This window comes from Pinus tabuliformis, chromosome 7 (genome assembly GCF_031772625.1).
Source record: "Pinus tabuliformis cultivar Carrire ecotype Pingquan chromosome 7, CPIR1, whole genome shotgun sequence".
Lineage (NCBI taxonomy): Eukaryota > Viridiplantae > Streptophyta > Pinopsida > Pinales > Pinaceae > Pinus > Pinus tabuliformis.
In genome coordinates, this window is record NC_142293.1 from 1,833,173,894 (window position 1) to 1,833,194,745 (window position 20,852).

The window sequence follows — 20,852 nt, forward strand, 5'->3', positions numbered from 1 at the left end:
ATTGATGAGGAAAGGTAGAAGGCAGCTTCACTAGCACAACACTTGTCCCAACTCTGTGGCAAGGAGCAGCAGAAAATAGCAGAAAGGACTAGTGATTTCTGATAACTAGCATAACAACAGCTATCATGGAGGAAAACTAGCTCCTATCTGGTTGGGTAAGCATAGGGTGCCCAATATCATGGACAATAAGAGCTGCTTGTGCACTGACAAACCCAAGACTGCTCTATAATGTGGTTGGACCCAGTAAACTTCCTTTGTCTTGCATAAACCACTATTGACCTACCAGTGGCTCGCAGTGATTTAGAATTACAGTTGAAAATTGCTAGCAGCTGAAATTATGTACTATGAAATCATTTGATCAATGCAAGGGAACATTTTGAAGAGGGTTTCTATGTACAGAGAAATCATTTAGTCACTGCAACAGAGCATTTTGGAGTGGGTTTTCTTCCCCATGAAGGTTTTCCACCATATATCTTGGTCTCCGATCTGACTTATTCTATCTGTTAATTCACATCTAGAAATTGTGGGTTTTAACTAATCCATGGTATTTAATGTTCTGTTGTGATGTTAAGAGATTTAACAAAAAATGCATATAAGCTACAAATCAAAGATTTGCTAGCAAGTAATTGAGATACAAGTGCTCCATTTACTTGAAGGTGTGAATGAGGAAATAAGGTTCATTCCAAACTTCAAAGTACACGCAGATATTTCAAAAGACCATGGAAAAAGGAAAGCCATAGATATAGAAGGGGCACCCAACAACCAGTGATAATGCTAAAGCAAAACAACAAAGGAATGATAAAACAAATCTTCCAGCAATAGAGAATTATATGAAACCAAGGTATTATGTCTCAGATGGATTCTCTTAGTCCTCAAAATCAAGGAGACAGTATGAACAGATAGTAAAAGGGCAGCCAGTGCTGCAACGAAAAAGGAGAAATCTATAGGTGAACTGAAACAAATGAGTCCGGGTTTAGAAGAAACATATTCTCAGTACTATATGAAATCAAACAAGAGATTCATGCAGGTTTACAGAGCCTGGGAAAGTGAATAATTAAAAAAAGGTATGAAAACCAACAAAGGGTACAAAGACCTCCTAATGTACATGATTGGCAGGCAGGCAGGAATCCAGAAATGCCTCAACTACAAGAAAATGCCAGGAAAAGTTGCAGGAGGAAAGCTACACCAGAGAAAGAAATGGGAGTAATTCATCCAGAAGGCACAACTTCAAAGACTCCTCAGCCATCAGTAATGTACAATGAAGACTTCATCCAAAAGGCACATATTCAAAGACTCCTCAGCCATCAGTAATGTACAATGAAGACTTCCTAGACAAGCCGTCTCAGAAAGACTAACTTGGCTTAATACTAGAATGATAAGTATTGTTTCGTGTTTGTTAGCTTGACAAGTTAAAATAGTCAATACTAGAATGAAACATTTTTGTAAAGTTGAATGCTTGTCTGAAAACTCTGTACAGACAATCAGAATTCAGAGCAGCAACCTTTCCCCTGCTTATTCAGTTTGTAATTTCCGTACAATCCTTACTATAATTTCTTTTACTAGCCAAAAAAGGTTCCAATCCGATAAGGGCAGCATGATTCATCCCTTCCCATGTTAATTTCAAAAACTCCCCAAAACCCAGCCAGTGTTTCAAGACTTTTCATCACAACAACCATTCTAAAATGGCCACAAAGATCTGAACACGCATGCAAGAAAGTGATGTTCTCTTGTTGCAACTCTCTCCTCCCCGCAACTGACAAATCCAAACGGAAAAATATTAAACATTTAAAATACCTTGTTGGCCAGCATGTACAAACCAACATCTGCATTATACAGTGTTGATAGTCGTTCCATGGAAGGCTCGGGTCTAGATTTCAGTTGATCCGCAGATAAATTTGGTTCAAAAAGTCGAGCATTGGGAAAATCTGCATAGTATGAATTAAGAAAACCTTGATCTCCTGCAAAATATTAGAAAATAAAAGTTAGGATAAAGAAATCCTTAGCCTATACAAGAAATCAAAAATACTAATCAAAGGTTTGTAAATTTTTTATGTTCCAATTAAGCACATAGGTAGCCAACCATGATATTACTAGGTTGAAAACAATCTACCCAGAGGTGGTCTTAATGCTCATGAAATAAAACCACAAGGCTCATTTAGGAACCATCGTACTCAACACTTACGATAATAAGAGAAATACAAAGTGGGTAGAAAGAAGGATATTCAATTTGAAAGATTTTGATAGTGTCTCAAGAATTGAAAAGCTAGGAAATAGCTGATTTTCTATATGCCATATAGTATAAACCATAAATGTAAAAATGGCATATTTATTGCCAAAATCGCACATTTTAGCAATTCCAACTCAAAAACGAAAATTTGTTTTGCACAAAATGGGAGATTGCAATTTATAGCAAAAATTGCATCCTGACCAAGCAAAAATCACCATCCTGTGCAGAAGCGCCTATAAAGGGTTAAAATCAATTTTTTGGGGTTATTTGCCTTTTCAGTCATTGTAGATTGGGAGAGGAGTTTATCATCTTCACCCATCAATCTTAGGATGGCAATGCAATCATTTTCATTGCAGTTAAAAAATAATCTTGGAGTAGGTATTGATTTCCATATACAATTTTCATATTCCCAGGTATTTGCTAAAATTCCACCTTTTGAGTAGCTCTTTTCGATATTATGCAAGGATATGCAAACTTCAAAGAGCATGCTGCTTGCCTCTTACTATCGATTTTTCAAGGGTCATAGAACAATTTATAATTTTACACATCTATTTCTTTTTTACTAGTATCATTCCATCTTCATTTCTTCTCTTTATTTTTCCCTACCCTTGAAATTTGGAGTTGAAAATTTCTTCTGTTCTTCCAATGAATGTTGATGTTGTCGTTGTTGTTGGCCAAAGGTACAAAGCCCATACCTATGACGAGTTGCAAGGACTAATTCTTCAAAAGGAAACGGTTGATATGAATACTAGATTGGAGGACCTAACAAAATCATGGGGGAACACTAGCTGCATGATAATGTTTGATGGTTGGATGAATGGGTAGCGCAGGACCCTCCTTAGTTTCTCATCACCTTGTCCCAGCAGTACAATGTTTGTTAAATCCGCTTGCACACATGTTAAAGACAAAATCAGATAAATTTTGTTTAAAAGCCTTTATCGAAGGGGTCATTGATCAGGGCAGGTGCATGACAAAATAGTCATGTTGCACAAGATCACAAACATGGGAGTGTTGGAAGCAGGGATATGAGTATTTGGTATGGCCAGAGCCCAGAAATTTTGCCCAAATTTGCAAGAAGCCACAAATTGGGAGCATCAATAATAGATATGAAAAAAATATTTAAAAATTTTGAAAAATCTACTCATACACAATATAACTTATATAGTCCTATTAAATATAAACCTATTGTATAAGGCATGAAGTTATACATATATATATATATATATATATATATATATATATATATATATATATATTACACAAAATAAAAATTATAATAAAATTTATTATACATACACACATATATAAGTTATATATACAATATTATTAATATATATAAGTTGAGCCCCTAGGGGTGTGCTCAATGGGCAATGGTTGTGTTATGAAGTATTATGTAAACAATGAGATCTGAGGTTGAAATCCTATTCATTAACCCATGTATGCGGAAGGGGCATATATAGGCACCTAGAGGTTATAGTGGTAGCAGTTGGAATCAACCCTATGTCATGCAAGTACAAAACCGACGCAATTGTTGATTCCTATATATATATATATATATATATATATATATGATTTTAAGGGCACTGCCAAGCCAAACACCAAACTGGTGTATGAGACCCCCTTGTTTATGGGGCAAAGGACCCACCTCCACATAGTGAGACCCACCTACTCTACCCCGCTCTAGATTGTTGAAAATGTAACTAGTGTCGATCTTCATAATGTAATTCAAATGTATCATTGATGTATTTATTATATTCATTATTATTTTATTTATTAGTGAAAGCATGTTCTTCATGCTTTCAGAGTCAAAAGAGTCAAAAGAGAATTTATTGTGAGTCAAAAGAAATCTATTTGAATCAAGTCGCATTTGGACTTTTGAAAGAAAAAGGAAAAGAATTTTATGTTGAGTCAAATATTCAACAAGACCAAGTCGGCCCTCCTTGGACAAGTCAGCCCTAGAGGCAGCTATTCAACCCTCTTGGACATGTATATTTAGAGTCAACTCGACCTCTCGAAGACACATTCACTCATCATCAATCACACATGGATTTGTGCCAAGAAGAAAAAAAAAGATAGTCGAAGCCAAAGAAGAGAGAGTCGAAGTTAAATGAGAGAAAAAAATCACGATTTCTGCTATTATTTTACTCGCGTGCAAAAAATCTGTAATTTTCTGAGGCTACTACAAGGCCAAACTTCGACCTTCACTGCAGGTCCGAGTTTTTCTATGATTTGACCTGATTTGAGAAGAATATGACTAGTTTTAACCTTTGTTGACTTTGTGTTGTTGGAGAAGAATTGGAGGAGGGCTAATTTGGGTCTTTCGGCAATGTTGGTCTTGGTCTTTGAGTCTTGGATATCTCACTTTGATTTGTTTCTATAAGAAGAGGATTGTTTGGTTTCCCCCTGTGGGGATTTACCCTAACTTGGATCCTAATTTTTGGTGTTCTTTGTCTCTTTGTGATCTTTATGGTTTGCACATTTGTATAATTGCTTGATGGGGAAGATAATATAGATAAAAAGAAGTCAACAACCACTCACAAGTAATTATCAAGATAGAGAAATCAATCATTCTCTACTAGCACTTGGTTTCTCAACATTGATTTAACCATGTGACCTCTTATGAGGAAGCACATATTCTTAACCATTAGGCACACTTTGATATCGCTAATTGGATACTCCATTTTGCACTATTTCAAACCTCTTTGTATGGCTTATCATTCACTTTAGTAGTTAAAATATTATCAGTGGCTTGATTACGCTAAATTGGACCAAAATGACCTTGAGGAGCCTCATATAAATAACAGAGGGCTCGTTTGATCTTTCATCATCACTTGGATTTCGATATCTCTTGTAAAAAGAATTCAGACCTGCAATTGTTGGAAGAAATTGGATGTTTGGATGCATTTTGGTTTGTGGAAAATTTCGCTATCTTGTCTTGTAAGTACCCTTTAATGCTATATTTTACATTGTTACATGTCTAATGCATGGAATATCATGTCACGGTCATGAATGTGCCCTAATATAATGTGAATTTATGAGAACGTTGGGATTACTGAATGTATTGCATGCATTACTCATAGATAATGATGAATTAATGTTCCTAGAGACTTATTTTGCATCTTGCAACCTTGAAACTTCATCAATTATTCTCAGTGAAGTGTAAATCAAGGTTACTTGGGAGCGGGAGCGACATTTTCAGAAGCTCCCGGTTTGGGAGCGAATCGCAGATGTATATTTTTTATATTTTGATGCATATATGTTAACAAAAACACGTAGAATGATGAATTAGATATAAAAAAACATAGATTGAACCATATAACAACAATCATCTAGAAGTTATAATCTTCATCAACCACGTCCACAAGTTAGTAACATACAAGATATTGAGTCTCACGAATCAAGATTCATCAATCTTAAAGTTTCAAGCCTTCAAAATTCAATATATAACATTTATCATCATTGATCACCTACTTGTAAGCTAAGTGTAACCATTACAACAAACAATATCTAACATGAAATGAAATGTTATAAAATGAAATGAAATGAGAAAACTTTCAACTTTCACGAAGCATCATATTCATAATTCATTACCAATGAGTTATAATTGCCAACTTCAAATTCAAACTTAAATTGTCATATATTGTTTACAAAAAATATCATAATAAATATGAAAGAGTCAACAATTATAAAAACTACTAGAAACTAGAAAAGACAAGTAAATCTATCATCTACATCTTCCTCTTGGCACCACGAATAATGTCTAATTTATGAGCAGGGCATGGTGGTCTTCTATGAGTCTCCTCCTACATAGTCTGACGACCAGAACCAGAGGGCACATGCCCTCCACGTGAGGATGTACATGGAAGCGGCGACAGCAAAGGAGCAAGACTTGGAACTCGAGCACTGCTACTAGATGGTGGGGGTGGCATGGTTGTTGCTTCATCTTCCTCTCCCATAAGTATACAGCGTGCGTGGAAAGTATACAGCGTGTACAGCATTTAGGTAACCTCCTGCTTTTGGAATTTCACGACAGCCAATAGGCACGTAGTGGACAACGTTCTTTGAAACGACTGGCTCAAACTTCCCATCCTTCTAAGGAAATTCTCCTCTGATCGCTGCTAATAGGCTCTGTTGAGTTCACGAAGGGTTTTGAAGTGAAAGTTGCCGGCGGAAAGTGAACGTTGCGGGCGGGATCACGGAATTGCTTTTCAATCTGAGAGACGGCGTTCTTCGGATTCATCAAGGACGAAGAAGTCCCGGTCGTGCCAATAAATTCGAACCTCGATCATGGGTTCGAGATCTACGCAACTCCTGTCTCACTTCCTTTGAATTCAAATGAAACAGAAATTATCATTCCGATGGCTCCAGCTCGAGAATTCGTCCATTATTGCGGTGATTTTTTTTTCGTGGCTCGTTTTTTTTTCGACCAAGGTATTTTACTTTTTCATTCATCGAAAAAAATTTCCGATTACAGATTTGATGTGGGTTTTGTGATATCTCAACTAGGTAGTCGTTAGAATTTTCTGGGTGTATCGTTTTCCGTGCCTCGATTTTCGAGTCAGCAGGATTTGAATTTTGTTTCCAGCACCTGTTAGATTCTGTCTAGATCAATCGGCATCTGCATTGAAATCCGTGTTGGACCGCTTTATTGTTTTTTGTATCTTGTGAAACGTGCAGATGGCCTCGCTAACCAATTTGATGTTAGAAGGCAATCAACGCTTTAATGGCACCAATTATAACATCTGAAACAGAGAATGTTGACCATTTTTTAATATAGGCGTCTTGACCAACTTGTTTTGGGCAAATAGCTCCGTCCTGGTACACCTGGTACATATCAAAATAAGTTTGATGATCGAAATCAAGAGGTTGTTATGCTTCTCAAACTTTCTGTGACTGATGAGCAGTTACCACAGATCCCTTCTGGCAAGACAGCTGCCGAAATCTAGCAACATTTGAAGGAATTGCATGAAACATCTGACAAGAGCAGAGCTTTCTTTCTAAAGAATCAGTTGTTCTCCATCATGATGGACGAACATATGTCTTTACAGGAACATCTTAACAAGATTAAAGACATTCGAGATAGCTCGAAGCCATTGGTCGGGCCATGGAGGAAGAAGATATGGTAGTCATCACTTTGAAAAGTCTACCAAAATATTATGAGCACTTCATAGAAACACTCAACATTACCTCCACTAATGTTGATCTGAAGTTTCTGGAGTTATGCACCAAACTCATGCAACAAGATCGTTGGAAACAACAGTTTGGTAGTGGTGCTTCATCAGCCTCCTCAGAAAATGCTTTTGCTGCCAAATATCAATCCTCTCAGTCCTTTCAGCAGAAAGGTTCTTCTCAGTTTTTTGATCCTGCTAGGAAGAAAAATGTGCAGTGTAATTACTGTCACAAATTCTGCCACATGAAGAAAGATTGCCGACAAAGGATTGCTTCTGAAAAGAAGAAACAGGGAGAGCCCCATCAGACAGCGAATGTTGCAGAACATTCCGAGCAGACAGAATCTGCGTTTTACGCCTTTATGGCTAAAAGGTCTTCAGATCATATCCCGTCTTCGGCCTGGTACATTGACTCTGGTGCATCACGCCATTTCTCTCACAGGCATGACTGGTTTATTGACTTCTCACCTTTCAGTGATTCAGTAGTATTCAGCGAAGGTGAAAGTACACAGTAGTTGGCAAAGGTACAGTTCAGATCTAGTCTGGTGGGCGCACACTCATCTTCCTGAATGTGTACTACGTTCCTAGTATGGAAATTAATCTGTTGTCTGTCAGCCAGATTACGAGAAACTCTCCTCAGCTTGATGTAATGTTCAGTGCGCACAAGTGCTCCATTATCGACAGGGACACTAGTCTTACGGTTGTTGTTGGCCTAAAAGATCATGGTCTATACAGGCTTCTTGACACTGGAGATTCTCCAAAAGTAGCTCTAGCAGCTGGCGTTTCTCCCATCAGCACTCTATGGCATCAACGATATGGGCATCTAAACATGCAGTATCTCTCTCAGCTCTCTCAGGAGGGACTTGTGTCAAGGTTACCTGATATTCAAACTCAGCAGTTGGGAGTATGCGGCACCTGTCAAGCTAGCAAGCAACATCGGTCTTCATTCAAGGATGGAGAATCTTGGCACGCATCTAAGGTACTCCGGTTAATTCATGCTGATATTTGTGGTCCTATGCATACATCTTCTATTACTGGTTGCAAATATTTTTTGCTTATTGTAGATGATTTTAGTAGAAAAGATGTGGGTGTATTTTCTAAAATATAAATCTGATGTATTTAGTATTTTTCAGAAGTTTAAAACCTTAGTTGAAAAAGAGTCTGGCTATAATATCATAACTCTTAGGACAGATAACGGGGGGAATTTTGTTCTTCTGCTTTCTCCAACTTCTGTGATACTCATGGCATCAAACGTCAGTTAACTACACCCTACACTCCTCAGTAGAACAATGTTGTCGAACGTCGCAATCGTACGGTTGTTGAAATGGCTCGTTCCATGTTACAACACAGGAATGTTCCGAACAAATTCTGCGCTGAAGCAGTATTTACTGTTGTCTATCTTCTTAATCAATCACCTACTCAGGTTGTTAAGGGGAAGACTCCTGAAGAGGTTTGGTCTGGCCGTAAGCCTAAGATCAGTCACCTCAAAGTATTTGGCTCAGTTGCATATGTTTGGATTCCAGTTGCTAAGCGCTCTAAGTTGGATTCCAAAAGCCAAAAACTCTTGATGACAGGGTACAGTGATCATCACAAGGCCTATAGGTTGATAGATATAGCCACCAGTCGTCTTAGCTTCAGTCGTGATGTAGTATTTGATGAAGACAGAGGATTCTTTCAGTCTCCTCCTTCTAAGCAATGTTCTGAGGATCAGTCTCACAATGTTTTTCTTCCGATAGGTCCACCTGATGGGAGGGATGATGCAACAACAGTATTTGATGATGCACTACCTGAGCTTCCTCCGGAAAATAACCCTCCTCTTGCTGCTCCTACTGTTCCTGAGCCTTCTCCATCTCCTCCTGATATTGGTTCCTCTACTCTCCAGCCTAAATGGTGGGCTAAAACCATTGGTGATCTCTGGGATAATGAGCTCCTTAAAGGTAGAACATCTAGACATAAGAGCAAACAACAGTCTACAGTAAATTTTGCTCTTATGGCTAACCTGCACAGTATTTTTGGGCCTCTAACCTATTCTGAGGCTAAGGGTACACCTGAGTGGGAACAAGCTATGGAAGCTAAATTCCAAAGTCTTCAGAAGAATCACACTTGGACCCTTTCTGATCTTCCTGCAGGGAAAAAGCCCATTAGCTGCAAATGGGTGTATAAAGTGAAATACAAAGCAGACAGAACCCTAGACAAGTATAAAGCTTGCCTTGTTGCTCGAGGGTTCTCACAGAAGGAAGGCATTAACTACGAGGAGACCTTTGCTCCTACAGCCAAGATGAGTACCATACGGCTTGTCCTTGCCTTAGCAGCTCAGTTCAATTGGAAAGTCCATCAGATGGATGTAAAGAGTGCTTTTCTGAATGGTGACTTACAGGAAGAAGTCTACATGACGCAACCTCCAGGATTCAAGGTTGTCGATCAAGAACAGAAATTCTGTAGATTAGTCAAAGCACTCTATGGTCTAAAACAAGCTCCTCGGGCTTGGTACATGAAAATTGATCAGTACCTCACAGATCATGGTTTTTAGCGGAGTCCATCTAATGCAAACCTGTATATCAAGCATACTGGTGATGATATTCTGTTTGTGGTTGTCTATGTGGTTGATCTTATCATTACTGGCAGCTCAACACATTTGATCCATGGGATCAAACAGGATTTGTGCAGCACTTTTGATATGACACATTTAGGACTTCTTCATTACTGTTTGGGGGTTGAAGTCTGGCAAACTAAGAACAACATCTTTCTCTCTCAGTTCAAGTATGCTAGAAATCTTGTGGACAGATTCCGAATGCAGGATTACAAACCTGCCACGACTCCTATGGAACCAGGGCTCAAACTTTTAGCTCAGTCATCCTCACCCCTTGTGGATGAAACTTTATTCAGGCAATTAGTGGGCAGCCTCATCTACCTTACTACCACTAGACCTAACATCAGTTTTGCAGTGAGCTACATTTCCCGCTTCATGTCAGCTCCTAAGGCTAATCATTGGATAGCAACGAAGCGTGTGCTACGTTATGTGCGTGGCACTCCTGATTATGGACTTTTGTACACTCGAAGTTCCGATCCTATACTCAGTGGTTACACAGATTCTGACTAGGCCAGTTCGGTTGATGACATTAAATCTACAGCTGGGTATGTGTTTAGTCTAGGATCTGGTGCTGTCACCTGGACTAGTAAGAAGCAACAGGCAGTGGCTCTTTCCTCAACAAAAGCAGAGTATCGAAGAGCAATTAAGGCATCTTGTGAGGCAGTTTGGCTTCGACGTATGTCTACGGATATGCATGTTTTCCAAACAAGTCCTACTCCCTTGTTCTATGATAATCAAGGAGTGCTCAAACTTGCCAAGAATCCAATCTTTCATGAACGAACAAAGCATGTAGAAACCCATTGTCACTACAATCGCCAACTTGTTGAAGACGGATCCGTTCAGTTGCGATATGTTCCCACAACAGAGCAACCCGCCGACATCTTCACTAAGCCTCTTGGTCCTGATAAGTTTGTAAAATTCAAAGGGTCTATCAGTGTTGTAAATAGATTGAGCATTAATGGAGGATATTAGAAAATGCTATTTAGTGATTAATGCTCATTCTTATTAGCTGTTTCTATTTTAATTTTTTATCTTTTTAGCAATTTCTTAGAAGAAACTGGTTGTTTCTATTTCCTAATAGAAACTTGATGTTTCTATTTCTGTAAATATCTGTGTATTACTTATTGAGCTTCATTTGCTCATATAAATCAATTCAATTCATTCATTGATTACTATTATGGCAGAGGCACCAGAGTGCTCAGAGGAAATGTTAAATTTCTAAATATCAATCCGGATTTATTTTCTTATGGCAATTAATTTTATTTCCAACGATTTATTTATTTAGCAAACTAAATATTGAATTACCAAAAAATAAAATCATTGGTATTTTTAACCTCTAAAAATATATATATGAAGCGGAATTTAAATGAGAGAGATCAATCACACATTGCAAAAATAATTCACCCACAACAATTCTTCGTCATTTACTAATTTGGAAAATCTAGGTTTTCAACCCACAAAGATACAAAGAAAATTACAATAATTGGATTCTAGAACCTCTAACTCGGCCCCCATAGTGTAATAGCTCGTTGGAATTGGAGCAAAAAGATCTACATGGCAAGATGATAAAAAGGGGCTTTAGGTGGTTGGTGTGATCATGGAGGCGAATTAAGCATTTCTCGCCGTTAATACTGCCTTTAATTAGTTAATAAAAGTCATTTTACTAAATAAAGAAGGGAAAAGTGTTTTTATTATTTAATTAGGGGAAAAAGGTAAAATGGTGACAAAAGTGGCAGATGAGTTATAAAAAGGGAAATGAAGGGGGTCCTCACTATAGTCTTTTTTCATTTGAGAAAATGAAATTTTGGAGAGCTTTTGGAAAAGAGACTAGGGTTTTGGAAACCTTGCTTGCATATTGTTAGTTTGGATGTTGAAACTATACACCCTCGCTACTTGGAGAGCAGAGTCACTCAGAGTTCGCCATTGGGCTTCATTGAAGAAGTAGATTCAAAGAAGATAATAGAGGTAACCATGTTATCAACTTGATTTTATCTTCTAATTTGGGTTTTTCCTCATCTCTTGGACAGGTTGTGCATACCCATTGAAAGAAGGAGATTCCAAGCTGAAGAAGGAATGAGTTTCACTGCCATAGAGGCCAAAGTCATTTTTAGTCTGTGCGTCAAAGTTCTGAGGTGATAAATCGAGATTCCTGACTGCTGTATGAAGCCGAGTTTGACACTGAAAGAGGGTCAAGTTTAGTGTGAGAAAGGGCCAAGTTTTCCTTGTTGGAATGGACACAGGCCACCCTCATTATTTGCCTGAGTTTATTCGCTGAGAAACGGTTGAGTTACTCCCTTTATGGGCTGCGTATATCTCCTTTCTATTGGATGTGATTGGACGCATTAAAAAGGCGACTGAGTTCCAGAGTTATTTTGGGCAGTGAGCCATTCTCCTTAAGCTGCCATTACTCCCATTCATTTGCTGAATCCTTTCTACAGTATTGTTTGTTATTTTGGGAGTTGATGGGGCATGATTCTCTGCTACAGTGATCGGTGCAGGTTGCTGAGTCATTTTCTAAGTTGTACATCAGTTTCAAAGCCACTGCTACGGTCAGCCTGGAGCGTATATACTTGGACTCTATACTGCTGATATTATTCCCTTTGTGTATCTGGTATACAATGTCTACAGTTCTGAAATAATTTCCAGGTTCTATCTCTTCTTACTATTCCCTGTGTACTCTTATGTCCAGTTGGTAGAGTGGTGGTTCATATTTATATTTACCATTATATAATTTGTATCAGCACTATATATATTCCGAAATTCAAGACAAATCAGTCCATGTTATTTGAAGCTTTATTTTTGGGCATATGTTGAATATTGTTCACAAACGGTTACCTACAGCTCTTGTATGCAAACTGTTTATGAAAATACCACAGTGAACCAAACTATAAAAAACTCAGAAATTTCATGGGATTTTTTGAGATATTCCGGGTGGTTATCCTACAGCCTACTGGATTTACCCTCAAATTCTCCCGTAATTCTCCTACTCTGCACTTGCACTCTCTTGTTGTGACTCGCTCTCTTGAGTTCTTGTGTGTCTTCACCTCTTTGCTGAACCTCTTTTATAATATTCATTAAGCCCAAATCCCTAACCTTAATCTCCCTTCTAGAAGATCTTGGAGATCAATGGTTGAGATTATTTCCAAGTCACTCAAATAATTAAATTACTTATCTTTAGAAAATGCCTTAATAGTCCACAATAATAGTTAATTGAATTTACTTATTGTATTTTTCCTAAATTAGACTTAGGAAAGAAGAGACAAATCACTTACTCCACCAAGAAAGCACCTAAAGAGGCAATAAATCATCTCCCACGTGCTAAGACACCAAGCCTATGCAAAAGACCTTACGAAAAGTTGGAAAATGCAATGTGGCAACTATTAATTCAAATTTTCCTTAACCTTAATAATTGCTTGTAAACTTTATTTATTTTTTTGTGTTTTCTTTATTATTTCTTCTTCATCAAACAATTATCAAGAGCAAAATAGTAAAGACAGTGCGCACAAAAATTAGGCTCCAAGCTAGGGAAAAATCCCTCCAATGGGAAAAACTCAGAAAAATCTCTTCTTCTTATAGAATTTGCTTCAAATGAGACAACCAAGACCCAACCTTAGACCAAGTCCTCCTCCAAGCACCAAGTCAGCCTTCCAAAAAGCCCTTCCAATAGGATTAGATCAATAAGGTTCAATCATGCTTCAACCAGCGTCCAGCTTCAAAAACTTCAACCTTGCAACTTTGATCTTGTAGTTGTTGTGAAAACCCTAATTCTGGCACAAGATAGTTCTTCAAGAGACCCTCCTTTGAGCAAGATAATGTATTTCCAAGGTCAACGAAGTCAAATCAGAATATTCATTCTTCCAAGAACTTGATCTCTTGCAATTTTGGCCTTCCTTGAAGCTACAACAACCCTAGTTTTCGCACGTGTGAGAGAGATAGAACCCAAAAACAAACTTTATTTTTTTTCTTCTTGGATTCTCCTTGCCTTCAAGACCTTCGCTCTTCCTTTCTTCTTGCTCCTCGCTTCAGGTTGAACTTTTTACATGAGAGATATCGAGTGACTAATGAGGTCAAAGTTCTCTGTATTTATAGCCTTTCCAAAACGTTGAATTCCCTACTTTAGGCCAACTTGTATTTTGGAGGTTTCCAGGACTTTCTAAACTCAGACAACAACAACAAAAAAATTATAAGGTACATTTTGCCCGGAAAGGTCTTATATTCATGATGTTGACTCTCTTGACTCGTCACAATAAATCCCATGACCTAACAAATTATTTCTTCTTTTGTTTGTTACATAAGATATACATATTGAAATGAGTACAACAACAATTATGAAGACCGAAACTAGTTACATTTCCAACACAAAGCTACCAGAAGCTTCAACAGGAAAAACAGCAGTAGGCACAGGGGGCAAGAGAGGATGGCCATTAGTCATCAGGGGCAGAGGAGGATGTCAACATTGAGGTGATGTGCACTGTCAGCACGACCTTCTATACAGATTGATACTCATACACCCACCAATGGTTGTCAAGGTGTGCATTGTAGGACCTTGTAGCAGACAAGCCATTCAATTTTCCCTAAAAGGGTTGGAGAGAATCAAAAGCTAGTTGCTAGACTGATCACTGTAAATGACACATGATGATGTGATACATTTACATATATTTGATGTCGTTTTCTATTAACAATTCAAGTGAGTCCTTGATTGGACAATTATCAGGATTCATTTTTTATTTTGATGTTTGGCATCCATTACATCTTATATACCAACTATTTTTATATATTTATGTGCCACAGTAATTATTTGATGTTCTTGTTGGGTCATATCCGGATCCTCGATGTCAATGTTTTCATCAATGCACTATAAGTATAAACTAAATCATCAATTGGAACACTACAGAACAATTGGTCCTATCTTTTTCCACAAACAGCATCAAGCTCCACATGAATAATGCCATGCCTTTTCTTTATAATTGTTCTCAAAAACATGGTCATTATTATTCAACTCTGGAGGGCATTCACTAGATTTTCATCGTTCTCTTACCATGAACTCTCTCAGCCCCGATTTGTATTATTCCATTTTATTTTAATTTGCATCTCAGTTGCTAATCTGCGGATTCTCAAACAGTCTTTATCATTTTACTTCCGTGTGTTCTTTGCAGCTTCAACTATAATACATAAATTTCAAAAAACAATGAAGTAGTAATTTTGAACAAGCAATTATCATAGAATCAATAACAAATATAAGAAATTTCGGACAGGTAAAAACCTCCAGTATAAGATGGCAACGTAGAAACTTTATCCATCATATCCTTGAAAACTGATTCAGAAGGCTCCACAACCATGACTCCAGAGTTCAGCCTTTCAGAATGTTTCAAGTTTGCACAGAACTTTTGGCATTGGAAGAGATCATCAATATTTCTAAGGACAACGGTGTCAGCATCGAGGTAGACAACTGTAAAATAGTTTCAAATCATCAACAAAGAAAACAAAACCAGAATGTAATAAACATATCTAATCCGTCTCTTGATTTCCAAATATAATTATTAAATGATTTTATGCTATTTTAAAATCTTTATCAATAGCTATATACATTTGTAAGATAGTGAACGGGCAAAACCTTTCTTGTAGTTGGTCATGTTAAATATTTTTAGTTTGGTGTAAACTCCCCAAAATCTCTTTGGCCTTTTATGGTTTGGATTAGCCAATAAACCAATATGCTCTACAATCCACCCATCAGCCTGTGCAATTATGATTCAACAGTCAGTAAACAAATTAATTTGTTACTAAAGACAGGACGTAAAATAAAATGTAAGAAACGCTTATCATAGATGGAAATTTATGTCCTCTATAATTTCCTGATAAAGTAGTATAATATAATTATAATGTCTTTATTTAAACACAGCTTCTCATATAAAGAGGGAAAATAATGTAGAAAGAAAGTAAGAAATTATATTAAAGGCCACTGATGACCAAAATAGGTTGATCGGACTTGAAGAGAAGTAATAGTAAAAAAATTAGGAGTGCATAGAGCATCTCCTCCCTAAATCCGAAACAAAGTAACTGCAGAAAGGAGGTAGATCCTTTACTGAGACAGACAATCTATGACAGACAACAGACCTTACAAGGTTCACCCAAGCCCAACCCCATTTGGCAGGGATTACCTCCATCTTGATTATCTCATCTGCAGGTAGCAGTAAGGACCGTACAGAAGACCCTGCCTTTTATACATATATTACCAGATCAATGAAATCACATGCATCCTCCCATTCAAAGGCAATAGAGACCGCTTCACAAGGCCATGGAGGAGTATCAACATTCAGCATGGATCAACCAACGATCCTTGTCTAGCACCAAGACTTCTATTATGAGATTCTTCTTGGCAGCCTCAAATTCTATGAGAACTTCTACTGCCCTGCTTCCAGTTGTTGAAATATGTAACGAGGTTCAGTCTTCATAATATCTCATGTACTATTAATTTAAAAAATTTGATGTAAAAGAGAAAGAAAATGTATTATTGTTATTTATAGCATGGGTTTCATGCTCTAGGTCAATTTGTTTTAGGTCAAAGCACCCATTGAGTGCTTCTAGGTTTATGTCATAGAGGCGAGGAGTCAAAAGAGTCATTGTTACATGTAATAGACCCTATTGGGCATTTTCTATCAAGTCAAAAGAATTTATTTAAGTCAAATTGTGACAGAAGTCCCTCCAAGACCAAGTCGGCCTACAAAGCATGAAGTCGGCCTCATGATGACAATTTGTACTCCCAAAAAGTGTATATATACAAGATACTCGACCTCATTTGAGAAGCATCCATTAAGCTCCAAAAGGAGATAAGAAAAAGAAGCCTAAAAGCTCGCAAAGAAGAGGAGAACTAAAGGAAGAGAGTCAAAGTTTTGAAGTCTGATTTTGGGCCGCATTATCCCACACGTGCGAAGAAATTAGGGCAAACTTTGTTGCAGCAAGGACCAAATTGCAGTCATCTAAAGGCGCTTGCTCTGCCCTAAAGAAGCAATCCAAGTGAGGGAACAAAAGGACCTTGCTCTGTCCTAAAATCACTCACACGTGTGAAAACCAGAACTGCAGTAGAGGCTGAAAAGTTGCAGACCTGAAGCAGTAGCTAAAATTCGGAAATAGAGGCCAAAATTTGAAGTTTTGAAGTTGTTTGACTATTATTGACTTTAGTGAAAAAAAGGACTCATCTAAAGGAAGGTAGACTTGGTCTTGGAGGGGTCTTTGTTTTTGGGTCTAAAGGTCTTGGAATTCGTCATTTGAAAGTTCTACAAAAAGAGAAGAATTCTTGTGGGTTTTCCTCTCTTTGAAAGGTTTTGGCCCTAGTTTGCAGCCAACATTTTGTGTCCACTTGTACAATTTGATCTTCATGTTTTGGTAGTTGTTTGATAATAATAACACAATAATAATCAAGAGAAGAAGAAGCTAATTATAAATTCTACAAGTTGAATTAAAAGAACATCACAACAGTTATCAAAGTAAGAGAAATCACCCTAATCTAGCTGCCCTAGATTTTTCAACACCAGTTTCCTCTGAGGATCTTGTTGATTGGAGTAGAGAAGAAGTGTTCTTCTTGTCTAAGTGCTGAGACTAGCAAAAGAACACAGAAGACTGCCACTTTAGCAGAATATTAATTTAATTATTTCCTAAAGTTAGACTTAGGAAAAAGTAAAAGTTCCTATGTTAACTTATGATTTAATCTCATCGATTGATCATGATTTAATATCAGCCATTGAGAAGGAGATTAAGGTTGAAGTTGAAAATATAAGAGATAGAGCGAGTTAAAATTCTCATCAAGCAGAGAGTTTTCCCAGTTGAGTACACTGGACAACTATGTGTTTTTGAATTGTGTGACTGTGTTTTCATTTATGTTCCTATTTCGCTACATCTAGTAGAGAAATTGTAAATTTTTAAGTTAACATGTTCTTTGCATAAAACAGTCACTTTATAGATCCATATTAGCCCAATTTTCCATTAGCAATCACATAAGACATTATTATCATGACAATAACTAAAGAAAGAACATAGACAAAAGTGCAGAAGACAAGCCAAGACAAGAGTACACATACATATGGCTCAAGACAAGAGTACACATAGATATGGCTCAAGCTAGGGAAAAACCCCAAGATGGGGAAAACCCTTGATCGATCTTCTTTATTATAAATATCACATGTTCAAAGAAGTGGAGAGACAGTACAATCATAGTCAAAATAGAACTGTCCAATTACAAAGGAGATAGCCCAGACAAATCTCCACTTCAGTCTTCAACCCTAACCAGAGATCAATGTCGTTGAAGCAGCTACAAAGATGACTCAAACCTGAATCAATAAATGCGGCCTTTTGAGCTGAAGATAAAACTCCCAAGACAGTTTGAATCGAGGCAGAATTTCAACTCTGGTTAGGGCTCAAATCAGCCCTAACTTATAGCAGCAGACACATGAGAATATCTTCAAAATACTTCGCTACTCGTCGTAGGTGTGGTTCAAGCTATGTTAACATTTAGGCTTCAGATCCACATGATCAACTCCTCTAATCTTCATTAAGGGACTGTGGCCTGCAAGGGAAATGGACCCAGCCCAAAATAGCCCTTAAACACAGATTATACAAGCCCAAACTTCCTCTAAACAACCTCGGCCTCCTGCCTGAGGAACTCAGCTCATGAAGAAGGCTAAAGAGATCACAAAATTTCCCTTGATACCTTTGCTGGAGGTCTTCCTTTTCTGTGGTCCAATTCAAAGAGAATAATGAGAAATGGATGTGTCCAAATGAGGGTGAAGGCACCTCTATTTATATAATTCGATGGGGAACAAGAGACGTGTCTATTGGGTATAATGAGCCGACATAGAGGAGAGGTCGACATTAATATTTTACATAAATTCAAAACCCATTTCTCCTTGTCCAAATTTGATGATCTTTAGGTTGATTTTGGTCCTCTCGAAAAGAGGAATTCAATGCCATTATTATCTTCTTCAAAAGACCTTCCCAAAAAGAGAATTTGGCCCTAGTTGCCAATTTTAACACTTCCTCTCAACTAGGGAGAATTCCACCTGCCAATCCATTTATTATCATTCCATCCTATTGTCATGTACCATTTTTGAATCTCATCTCATCTCAGCTCTGCTGAACACTGATACGAATAATGAAGAAAGATCAATCGAGAGTGAGTCACAAGACCTTACCACTCTTGACTGTGAAAAGTCAGTCCAAATGTAGAACTTCAATCACACTTGATCCTAGAACAAGTTGTTAAACACCATGCATCCTAGACATAGGGAGTACAACAGTACCCAATGCGTCCATTGGCAGTGCTACAGTCCCCATCCACTTTTCCCAATGTTGAAAAGTGTAACTAGGTTCAAACCCTCTAGGAATCACATTAAGGTAAATGCCTCAACATTATGGCACAAAGGTTCAAATCACATGGTGTAAACATTTAAGCTACGAGCAAATCAATTTTCACCAATACAATCAGTACAAATACAGGAAAGCAATAGTCAAAACCCCGTGACAATTCGGTAATAAAACCTACACATAAACCATCGGACGTTAATGTTTAGAAAAATGAGAAAAGAAAAATACCTGTAAAAGCTGGACACCATAAGGAGAAACGCCGTCTGATACAAGAGCCACCATATCCCTAGTGGTGCCCGTTTCCCTTATGGATTTCCCGAGCACGCGAACTCCCAGTAGAAATTCATCTCCATAAAGAAGAGTCGCGTACGCTTCCAAAGTTTGCTGCGATCGCGGCACCTGGACCTTCACACCGCCATCGCCCAAACGGACACTCTCGACTACAAACCCTAATCGCACCAAAATATACACCGCTGCCACGAGAAAACACAAGAGATCCCTCGGCTTCATATTCAAAACAAGATTCCCTCCTAATGGATGGTACAAGATCGGCGGAGCCCTGGATCGTCGGGTATAAGGCCCTAGATCCTATGGGCGCGAAACTTTTGAAACCCTCGAATTTGAGTCTGGGTTTCAATTTTTTTCGCAGAAAATACAGGCACTGAATGATTTGACTCAAAATCTCTAAACAGAAAATGGCGAATGCAATTCAATTATTCTAATGAAACTCATTACGGGTCAGACACAAATTTCTCCACAGTGGTGCGCTGGTGCGACGGTCACAGAAGTATGGCAGGTTGAATGCCGAATTGACAGTTATTTTGACGCATGTTGCATAGGCAAACCAAAATCTCAACGAGGGAACAGGCAATTTGAATGCCTCCGGAGTTGTGTTGGATTTCCCCGGCGTACGGGGACCAACGACAATAATTTGAATGGGTTATACGTGTGCTCGTAGGGCGAACAGAGTTTGACAGAGAACATAAATGCTCGTCCAGAAACGCGAGAAGGGACGTGCAAAATATCAGCTTTTTTGATATTTTTATTGCAAATTTGTTTCATATTTTGAAGTTTGTTACATGGCAAAATGTTTGGTTTTTTTTTAAATAAATAGCGCAAAACTTTTTGCTCATTTAGTTATTTAAAAAAAAATACTAATATTTAAAATAATGGTATTTATAAATGAATTGTTTTTAGTGTGATTTTTTGGATTTTTTTTGCACTTGAATTGGTGGAAAAAATTGAGGTGAAATCTTTATTTGTGTTATTTAAACTATTTTTCATTGTATATATGGATTCACCACCCTCAAAAATCTCTAGGGCACTTAGATTGTTGAGGGATTACTATGAAACTTGTGATTTCAATAATTTCTTCAGGATTTTAAAAAAATTAGACCGGAAAAGTCCACCTAAAAAGCTTCCAAAAAATCGCACTAAAGCCAACTCTATTTATAAAAGAGTATTCTAATTATTTAAAAGAAAAATTACCCTTTTAAGGTTTATAAAAGTG

General features: G+C 37.7%; 1 protein-coding gene across 1 annotated transcript in view; it reads right to left on the minus strand.

Annotated features, from left to right (window-relative positions):
- Positions 1–20,383, minus strand: part of PGSIP6 (plant glycogenin-like starch initiation protein 6) — a 92,453-nt gene extending 72,070 nt beyond the window's left edge. Inside the window, exons 1-4 of the mRNA XM_089460561.1 lie at positions 19,571–20,383; positions 15,600–15,720; positions 15,249–15,434; positions 1,795–1,958 (exon numbers count right to left, since the gene is read on the minus strand). Coding sequence (XP_089316687.1) covers positions 1,795–1,958; positions 15,249–15,434; positions 15,600–15,720; positions 19,571–19,852 — 753 coding nt within the window. The 5' untranslated portion in view covers positions 19,853–20,383. The remainder of the gene's footprint in view (positions 1–1,794; positions 1,959–15,248; positions 15,435–15,599; positions 15,721–19,570) is intronic.
- Positions 20,384–20,852: the final 469 nt, after the last annotated feature.